General features: G+C 45.0%; 1 protein-coding gene across 1 annotated transcript; it reads right to left on the reverse strand.

Annotated features, from left to right (window-relative positions):
- Window positions 1-374: 374 nt before the first annotated feature.
- LOC120028572 (26S proteasome non-ATPase regulatory subunit 2-like) lies at window positions 375-10554 on the reverse strand. The gene is made up of 20 exons (XM_038973767.1): window positions 10366-10554; window positions 9280-9336; window positions 8645-8809; window positions 8216-8337; window positions 7546-7770; window positions 7201-7359; window positions 5599-5743; window positions 5080-5140; window positions 4830-4976; window positions 4453-4559; window positions 4177-4304; window positions 3905-3992; window positions 3530-3794; window positions 3234-3379; window positions 2900-2983; window positions 2506-2674; window positions 2175-2269; window positions 1942-2068; window positions 1508-1626; window positions 375-1219 (listed from the first exon to the last, which is right to left on the reverse strand). Exons 1-20 carry the CDS (start codon window positions 10468-10470, stop codon window positions 1037-1039), a joined length of 2697 nt encoding a protein of 898 aa, XP_038829695.1. The 5' UTR covers window positions 10471-10554; the 3' UTR covers window positions 375-1036.
- Window positions 10555-10930: the final 376 nt, after the last annotated feature.

Consider the following 10930-nt stretch of genomic DNA (forward strand, 5'->3'; position numbering starts at 1 on the left):
ACAGTATTCGTTTAATATTAAACGTATTCATTTACACACAAAACAAACTGGTGGGTTGATTTTGCTTGTATGGGCGTAGCCAGAGTCTTGACTGTGCAGTTTGAACAGTTTATCATGATGTGTCAAATGTATGTGTTTAATATGCATTCTTTCATTACATGTGTATTTCAAATGTTCAATAAAATGTGTCCATTGTCTGCAACATCCAGCAAGTATTCATACCTTTGCTGCAGTGAGGGTTCATGACTAGTGTCACCTCAGTTCCTCCTTGCCCCTGCTCAGTTTCATAATTAGCCATCCATATCTGCAGGCTGTCATAAAAAATGACTGATCTTTCAGAAACTTGTCCCTCATATGACAAACAGACCTGGTGATAGACAACTCCACCAAGTGGATCTGAAACTTTTATTTTAACCTTTTTTACAGTATTTTAACAAAATAAAAAAAACTGAACAATGAAGACACATTTTCCATGCTCTAATTACAAAAAGAGGATATCATGGGTGGGGAAAGAAACTGGTTGTAGTATTGATGCAGACTGAGCTTATGTTGTTCATCAGCCCAATTCTGATATTTTTTTTGCTAAATCAGATCTGAAAAATATCTGATGTGATTGGTCTAAAAGACCAATTAGTGGGGGAAAATATCACAAACCGGGAGAGGCTGAACACTTCCTTCCTGATTGCTGACCCTAGATCAGTTATATTGTGGAGCCTGAAAGAGATGATGTAATACATTTATGTGGAACTGATCCTAGATCAAAGAGGAAACTAATTTAAACAGTGAATGAGGTCCCAGTTTCCACTCCCTGCTCCAGTCAGTTTGGCCACCCAGAACACAACCAAATTTTCACAGGATGGAAAGAAGCTGTTGACAAGAGAAAGAAAGAGGGGTAGGCCTTCCTGGCTCTTTTCAGACATGTAATAAAGTACTAAAACATGAGGTGTAAAAGAGCCAGGGAGGGCTACCCCTACTACCAATGAGGGACCACTAAGGAGAGTAGGGTGGGTACCAGGGGAGGACAGTAGGGGGTAATCTAGGCATCGTAGTTGGGGTTCTTGCGGAGGATGACAAAGCCCTCCAGGATGGGGGTGACGGGGAGATACTCCTCTGTGGCCAGCTCTGCCCTCTCTCCATGGGCCAGGAGCACCGGCGTGGTATGGGTCTGGAAACCTGTGATGGCTTTGGGCTTCCCGGCCTGACCAACCACGTCCACCGCCTATGGACCAATTACATACATGAACCATGAGGTCGAATCCACTCTGCCATCATCTTATAGCATTTCATCTTGAGAGTGAAAAGCACTTGCACATCTAGACGTTACTTCGCATTGGAGATGTTCAACCATTGTTAAAATGAAAATCTCCAGTACATTTCACTTGCAAAGCATCACATCGTGCTGACGTTCTGGCCTTCATCACACCATCTAGGCTACATCCTCAACTAGCATTGTATTTTGAATATGAAGTTAATCCTCCAGGATCTTATTAAGAGCAGCAGTCCTTACCTGTCCCACCCTGACGGACACGGGCAGCGGCCTCAGCTCCTCATCGAATGTGACCAGCATACGGGGCTGCATGGCAGCCACCAGTCCATAGAGAACGTAGTGAGACTTCCCCAGGATTACTGCAGCACACACAGGAAACAGCCAAATATTTAGACCTAGGTCAAGGCATTTAGAAGACTTACTACCCGACATAAAAGGAAGATAGTGGAACTAGCTGGGCAAGGGCCAATGCCATTCAGGAGTTGAACAATTGCTAATTGTTGTTTTTTTTAAGTGGAATTTTCCATCCATACATTGAAATTCAGGTCACTTCCTAAAATTACTCAACAGAAATGGACTTCACCCCAATCCTAAACAAACAGATGTGGAAAAAGAGAGGGGAGGAAGAAGCAAATAAAATGAGTGGTGAAGAGTAAATGAGGAAAAGGGCTTACTGTTCTTGACATCGAGGAAGGAGACGAGGACAGTGAGTAGTCCTGCCACAGCCACCTGACTCATTAGCTGCCTGTCACTGTGGTACGGACACAGTGTCAATGTCCCTTTACCCAGGTGAGTCAGACCCTGTGGACATGGCACAGAGCAAGGGTTAGGAGACACAGAGACACATACTCTCCCCCTCTAACACGTAGGTTAGAGTGCCAGAGCGGCACCTCTTTTTGCTACCCACCTGTGCAAGTCGGACCATAAAGAGGTTGTTGGGGTCTTTGGCATGGTACTGAGCCAGCTGCCTCAGCATGGCAGCCAGGCGGGCATTGTTTGTTCCTGCAGAGAGAGAGAGCGATGGAGCCGTGAGTCGTCATGGAAACCAATCACAGCTTGAGACGCAGTCAATGGAGAAGGTCTCCTACGTTGATGTCATCTGGCACAGTGAATTCACAGTTATACAGTATTTTTCTTATTCAAGGACAAGGAATAATTGTAATAACTTAGTGAGGCAAATCGAAATAACTTTGAATGTCTCAATATAATAACGAAGACACTGATTGGGGCCCACTCACCGCTGCCCACCATGCCCATGGCAAAGATGGAGTTGTGGGAGACCTCTGGGTCAGCATCGTGGGAGAACTTGCTGAGTGTGTCCAGGATGTTGAGGCGAGGATTCGACACGGAGATCAGGGCCAAGGCCAGAGGTACCGCACGCCTTAGAGTAGGCTCTCCATACCGCAACTAGGAGAGAAGGCAAGACAATGGAGAGATGGAGAAAAACAGTTACATTTACATTTAAGTCATTTAGCAGACGCTCTTATCCAGAGCGACTTACAAATTGGTGCATTCACCAGTTAGATGTAGGATGGTTGGATTGAGCCAAAGAGACCGGGGCTAAATCAACCCAACATGTCCTGAAAATGTGTTGAAGCCAAATGGAGTGAATAGGACAGAGGTTATACTGACCAGGTGTCCAAATGCCCGTAGTGCCATCTCTGAGCCAATCTCTTCTCCCATAGCAATGAGTGCAATACCCAGGACAGCCACACCCTGGGAGGGGGAAGCAGAGAGCAGATTAGTTCAATATCAAATCTTAATTCAAACCCCTCATTAGATTGTATTTTACATTTGTCGTCATTTAGCAGGCACTCTTATCCAGAGTGACTTACAGGAGCAATTAGGGTTAAGTGCCTTGCTCAAGGCCACCAGATTTTTCACCTAGTTGGCTAGGGGATTCAAACCAGCGCTCTTAAAACACTAGGCTACCTGACACCCCTTTATTAACAAAAGCCTGGCATACCTGGTGGGAGCCCATGTCAGCTGCACTCTCTTTCTTGTCTTTGTCCTTCTTATCCTTCTTGTCTTTTTCCTCCTCCTTCTCTTTGGCTTCATAGTGCTCACTGCAGATGTGGAGCAGCTGCTGCACCTTCAGTACATTACCAGAACCTAGCATGGAGAGAAACCGAGAGAGATAAATATAGGAAAGCCATCACTTGTAAATCTCAATGAGATCACCTGTATAAATAAATATGTAAATCAAATAAAAAACAAAGAGAATTGGAGACAAAATGATAACTCTGCAGCTATGAGACTGACCTGCATAGGCACAGACGTCCACCAGCGTGTTGGCGAAGCTGCGGAAGGGCTCAGGCACCACCTGCAGCGCTGCCAGGGTGGTCTCAATGGCCTCCCCTTTACCCAGGTGGTTGAGGCCCAGGCCCAGGGGCAGCCAGCGGGCATATGTGTCTTTCAGCTCCAGCTCACTCTTCTCCATGATGGACTGGACGATGGTGGAGGTGACGTCACCGTTGCACGAGCCCACCGCGATCATACCGCACGCCAGCGCCGTCACACCTGCCACCTGAGAGTGTGTGACAAGACACATAACATGGGACAGTGAGCTGGGTTTAATGAGTGTGGATGTGTAATAGACTTAAACCCTGACAAACTGTGGAACTACACACACAGTACCTCCATGCTGGACTTGGAGTCTACCATGACGGGCAGCAGCAGAGAGAGGACGTCCTCACGGTTCGAGCCAGCATATGCCAGGCCCAGGCTGGGGATAGAGGAGAAAGGTCAGGGTCAAACCCCACCTAAACAAGTACTTTTCACAGGCAGAGATTACACTGTGCTAATGGACTAAACAAACCTCAATACAAATCTTTAATGTACAAGAGGTGTCAGGCAGTAGGGGCTAGGGGTTGACTTGGGACTAAACACGCATTTCCTTCTCTCCTTACCCGAAGATGGCTCCTATCCGCATGATGTTGCTGTTGTGGAGGACGTAGTCTGACAGCAGGGCCAGGGCCGGGTCACACTCGTTCCTCACCCCAGAGTTTACTATGCCACAAGCCAGGAGGGCGCCCGACTACAGGGAGAGAGAGAGAGAAGAGAAAGAGAGGGGGAGACATATCTACATGAATAGGATGTTTAGGGCTTTTCTGGATGCTGTGAAGGTTGTAGTGAGGAGCTTTTAATGCAGTGTGTTTGGTAAGAGGCTGAGTGTGTGTGCTGACCTTAATGTAGTCTTCTGAGGAGTAGAGGTACTTGTCTATCTGTGTCAGACCACCATCCACATCCCACAGCAGGATCATCCCCAGAGAGGCTGCAGCACTCAGCATACCTGGAGATAAACACAGAATTAGCAACATTTACACAACAGCAATATATTATTTTTGTTACTATGCTTGAAATGAAGGATTAGCAATGAAGGCGATACATTAAGTTACTGCTAAGCATCCTAGATTCATGAGACTGGTACTCACTGTCGAACCACCAAACATGAACCAATTTTCAGTCAAACCCCCACAAATGTGAACCACGAGGCCCATTTGAAGACGAGGATGTGAGGCTGTGTGTGAGTGTGTGTGGGGGGGGGGGGGGGTTCTCTCACCATGGTCTTTGTTCTTGTACAGCCATTTGTTGCCGTCGTCTGTGAGCAGCTTGTCCTGTCCGAACCCTGCGTTGACGAAGCCATTGACAAACGAGGAGGCCAGGTTCATACGAGCAGAGTCCACCTGGGAACCACTTCCTCCAAACCCTGACAGACAATGGCGTGATGAAAAGGAGGATGAGGATAGAGGAGTGTGATAGAACATGACCAGGACATTAGTGAGCTGCTGTAGTGAAGGTGCTGAACTCACTGTTGTTCTCCAGGTGGGTTTTGTAGATGTCATCTGGGACTTTGGGTTCCATGATGTCCAACTGTAAAGAAAGGGAACAGTACGTTACTGGCTGCCTGGTGCTGAGTCATAGCCACTAACAGGCTTAAATGTCTTTCACTAATTGGTTTATTCACTATACCAGCCATTCATTTTCCTCCAGCCTCATTTGTTCTCTCACTCTATGCACCATTATTCTCCCACCCTGACCCCTACCCCACATTTTAACTCTCCTCTTAGTACCTTCTTCAAGCCTCCTCCATTTCCCCCTCTCAACAATATCAAATAGAGCACGGTCCTCTGACTCACCTCTACAGGTCATATTCCCCTCTCCTTAGCCCTACTCTAAAAACCTCTTCTCTAACATACACTCAGCCCCCACTGTCAGTCACACTCCATCCACTGACTTCAACAGTGACCCACTCCTCAGTCCTGCTCTAAACACTCACTCTTCCAACCCCCTCCCCTCTCTCTAGTAGTTGACCCATCTTCCCTCCTCACCTCTCGGGCCAGGGCCAGGAAGTTGCTGTTGAGCTGGACATTGGACATGATCTCCGTCAGGTCCTCGTAGTCCTCCACGTCCTCGTTGAGCTCCAAGAACATGCCGTGTCGGCCCAGCATGAAGGCCATCTCCTTCTGGATCACACTACAGGAAAACACCCACTAAACCATCAACTCTTCATGCACATCATTAACTATGGAAAACACTGCTGAATGCATTCCCAATGACTGTCAGTAGAAAATGTGAATAACGATTAGAAAGAAAATACTGGTTTACCACTATAGGTTGTACAGGGAACTGCTAAAATAAAGGAAACACCAACATAAAGTTTTCTAATTGGGAGTTGGGCCACCATGAGCTGCCAGAACAGCTTCAATACGCCTTGGCCTAGATTTTACAAACAAGTGTCTGGAACTCTATAGAAGGGATGCGACACCATTCTTCAACAACAACAAAATCCAGAATTTGGGGTTTTGTTGATGGTGGTGGAAAACGCCATCTCAGGCGCTTCTCTAGAATCTCAAATAAAATGTTCAATTGGTTGAGATCTGGTGACTGAGACAAACACCCCTTTAAACACCGTATGCTCCTTTGAGACCCCTCTATCAAAGTCACAGCTCTCTTCTAGCCATGGTAGCCAAAACAATAGGCAACTCTAAGTATGATGAGATGTTTTATTTGCTTAATTAACTTTGGAACCACACCTGTGTGGAAGCACCTGCTTTCAATATATACTGAACAAAAATATAAAACGCAACATGTAAAGTGTTGGTCCCATGTTTCATGAGCTGAAATAAAAGATCCCAGAAATGTTCCATGTGCACAAAAAGCTTATTTCTCAACTTTTGTACAGAATTGTCTTTATTTCCCTGTTAGTGAGCATTTCTCCTTTGCCAAGATAATCCATTCACTTGACAGGTGTGGCATATCAGGAAGCTGATTAAACAGCATGATCATTACACAGGTGCAGCTTGTGCTAAAAGGACATTAAAATGTGCAGTCCTCACAACACAATGCCACAAGATGTCTCAAATTTTGAGAGACGTTCAATTGGCATGCTAACTGCAGGAATGTTCACCAGAGTTGTTGCCAGAGAATTTACCATTTTACTATAAGCCACCTCCAACGTTGTTTTAGAGAATTTGTCAGTACGTCCAACCGGCCTCACAACCGCAGACCATGTATAACCACGCCAGCCCAGGACCTCCACAACCAGCTTCTGAGACCAGCCACTCCGACAGCTGATGAAACTGAGGAGTATTTCTGTCTGTAATAAAGCCCTTTTGTGGAGAACTCATTCTGATTTGCTGGGCCTATGCCCTCCCAGGCCCACCCATGGCTTCGCCCCTGTCCAGTCATGTGAAATAGATTAGGGCCCAATTTATTTATTTCAATTGACTGACTGACTTCCTTAAATGAACTCAGTAAAAATGATGAAATTGTATTGAATTTATATTTTTGTTCAGTATACTTTGTATCCCTCATTTACTCAAGTGTTTCTTTCATTTTGGCAGTAACCTGTAGGTAGCACTTCTTGCGAAAGTGTTGCTGTGAGATAATTAAGTGTGTGAGTGCAGTGAGTGTGTTGTGTCAGTCCGTACATGTCTTTGCAGGAGGTGAAGATGTTCTCCACCAGTTCCACGTCGTTGAGCATCAGGGCCAGCCTCAGGGCCTCTGGGTAACGGTTAAACTTCCTGAAGATGTTAAGGGAACACTTCAACAGGGCAGAGTTCTCTGGCTCAGGGACGTAGCTCACACAGCTGGCATAGAGAGAGAGGATGACAGAGGGTTTAGGTATTACTGATGAGGGGAACATCCTTTTGTCTCTTCAGGCTGCTGTTGGCACACTACTGGTATGTTGAGGCAGACTGTGGTCATGTGTTTGAACATGTGTGTGAAGGTATATATGTTTGCCTCACATGGTAAGGTGTGTGTTGTCCACTCACCTGGTGAGGTAGAGGCAGACCTTGGCATATGCATTATCATCTATGTAGAGCTCCAGCATCTCCAGCTTCTCGACCTCCATCAGCAGGTCACAGGCCTCGTGCTCAGCGTTGTGGGCCATGTTGTAGGGCACAATCTCCTTCACCAGCTTCAGCAGAGTCTCCTGCTGCGTCTTATCACTCTCCTCAACCTCCTGCCACTCCTTGGCCACCTCGCCCGCCAGGTGCCTACACACAGACACACCAGAGTTTAGGGTAGAAGACTAGGGCCGGGACGATACTCGTAAGTATCGCTGAAAGAAAATAAAAGATTGAACGTCTTCAGGAAAACAGCCCAAATGTTGGAAACAAACATCCTTATGTTGTCATCCAGAGTCACATGTATTTATTTTCCAAGCTATAGCACACAATATTTTACACACAGCAGATCGGTCTGCGTCGTATTTTAAATTTTTGCCATGGAAAAACAATAGAAATACTGGTATTGTCACAGCCCTAGGTCAGACCACAGAAACTGCCTACTGCTGCCAGGCATGGAATGAATGAGGCAAATTATAAGTCAAATTTCTACTTAGTCTTCCATTGGTATCAATGCATGACAAAGTGAAAATTCTAAGTAGAAGGTAGGATTCACCCATGTGTTAGCCGTTTCAAATGGCATCCCGTATCCTACCTGACGTATTCATGTCCCCAGGACGCCAGCTCCTCCTGGGAGCCCAGCAGACGGTACTTCAGACACTCCCGCTCCCCACTCATTGTCATGGCCAAGACCGACACCACGTCTGCACAGAAACTCTGCAAAAACAAAAAGACATGAGTTAGCTAGACATATCCATAATTACAGTTATGATTAGTCCTTCTGAACATGAATCCCTAGTTCCATCCACAATGTCCAATATACTAGGTATCTATCCTTGTTTTTCTTTTCTGTATCTCCAGTAACATTGTAAAATAAATCCATCCAAATTTTTTGCACAGTGATTATAAAGAAAAAGCAGACAGGGAAAAGAAGCAATACAGTGGATGAGACCGTCTTGCCATCCCGTTTCCCCACTGTGAACAGTTAGCCATTTAGCAAGGACATAGCCATCGGTGTTCCCACCTTGTTCTCGCCAGGCACCATGCCCTCGTAGATCTCTTTGAGCTTGCCGTAATGTGGCCGCAGGAACTTCAGGGGCTTGGGCACAGAGGTCATGGAGGTGGTGGAGGAGCGGATCTGCCTGCGCAGCTCCTCTAGAGCAGGCCGGTACAAAGACGTGTCTGTCTCCTGTGGGTGGGTGAAAGAGAAAGGGGGCAGGGGGGTGTACATTGCATAAGTACAAAGAAAGTTGTTTCATATGCATAGCTACCAAAGTTCATGCAGTGTATGTAAATGACTGACTTTCCACTAACACCTTATGTACCGCATAATACATAACAATTGAAAAAGCTATACTGCCCTACCAAGCAAAAATGCAGAAAAATAGCTTTTATTTACCTTGCTTTCACAGTAACTTTATGCAGTTACTGCTAACATGTTCCCATTTTCTCCAAAACACAATAGAGGCAGGATACTTGTCCACATGATTAAGCATGTATTTAATGTAGCAAAAATGACATTGCTCATTTGGTAGAAAATGAGTTAGTTACTGCCTTTTTGCTTGGTAGAGCAGTATAGTCCCAGTGTCTAAAGCAAACCAGACTTTAGGTTTAGTAGTTATTGTGGTACTCGGCAGTTCTTGTGGTAGTGGTACTCACACCAAGTCTCTCCACCATCATCTCCAGCTCTTCTTGCAGCTGTTTGTCCTCATCAGACTGGAGAGAGAAAAGAGGAACTGATATTACAGTATGACAGATTCAATATGCGATGTTGGGCAATTGAATAACCGAACCCTGCACAGTAAACAGTAAAAAAAACGGGTTACTATTGCAATAAAAGGCTGTGCAATTTGCTAACAGCTAGATATTGGGAGCATTTTGTCGTACACCGGTCCTATACCAGTGTCGACTGATGGTAGGGTTGCCATGATAACTATGTATGTAACCTTGCCATTGTTATGGTGTTTAAAATGGGCTATTGTTAATGTACTCGCTAATAAGTTATACAACTCCCTCCATGTAAATAGCTAGCTAGCTAACTAAACAAACAAACACGTAAAAACTATAGCCACCTCGCAATCAAAGATCACTGACAATGTCAAATCTAGCTACGCTGTCTCAACGAGACAATCTGAACCGCAGGCAGGTAACTACAGTTCCAAAGTCACTACTAGATAGCTAGCTAACGTTACAGTCTCTAACAAAGATTTGTATAATTAATCTGTGAATGTACTGTGGTAGCTAACTGTTTGCTAGTTAGCTAACAACATTAGCGAACAGAGAGCAAACGTTAGCTATTTGGATTATGGTTGTTTACATTGCAACACTAACATTAATATGCTAGTTAACGTTACATTATTGTAACTTGGCTAGCTAGATACTTAGCAAAATTGTTGTTTACATTTCGGTAGTTACTTTCTGGCCTGTCATTAGTAATTGTTAGTTAACGTTAGCTAGCACAGCCAGCTCCTACTGTTACCCTAGGCTAGCAAGCTAACGTCAACATTAGGTATGCTAACGTTAGGTAGTTTTATAGCTCGCTTTCAGTCGGACATAACAATCGTAATTGTTGGCATCTCGTACTTAGCCAGCCATGTCATACTTTTCCATTAAAGGTGACTCAAACAGTTCGTTATTCTTTTGAATGACAACGCTTTCGGCCTGTTCAAACATGCAGTGAGTGACTCAGGCAAAAACGCTACTCTGCTTCCCTTGTTCAAGATGTTGAGAAGTGTCCCAACTCACCAGTTCTTGCTCATCTTTTTTATCCTTGTCCTTCCCTGTGGGCTTAGTCTCCTTTTCCTCTGTCTTTTCGGACTGCTTTTTATCTTTATTTTTTGCCTCCTCCATGGTTGCACTTTTACGGAATTCGGCTACGGATACACTGAACAACCGGAGACCGGGTACACTGCTTCCTCTCTTCAAGAACCGTTGTGTTCTACTGCCACCTGCTATGCAGGAATAATATTGCATCGATCCCTAATCTAACCCCAAAACGATATATGGCAGCACTTAGACTATCCAATGTTGACACACACACGAAGAAGAAAAAGCTTTCGCGTGATTTTTAAAATGTATTTAACTAGGCAAGTCAGTTAATAACACATTCTTATTTACAAAGACGGCCTACCAAAAGGCAAAATATCTCCTGCGGGGACGGGGGCTGGGATTTAAAAATAATAATAATAAATAACAGATAAATATAGGACAAAACACACATCTGACATCACGACAAGAGAGACAACACTACATAAAGAGAGACCTAAGACAGCAAGATGGCAAGGCAGCAACACAACATGGTAGCAGCACA

The sequence above is a fragment of the Salvelinus namaycush genome, chromosome 34 (assembly GCF_016432855.1).
Source record: "Salvelinus namaycush isolate Seneca chromosome 34, SaNama_1.0, whole genome shotgun sequence".
Taxonomy (NCBI): domain Eukaryota; kingdom Metazoa; phylum Chordata; class Actinopteri; order Salmoniformes; family Salmonidae; genus Salvelinus; species Salvelinus namaycush.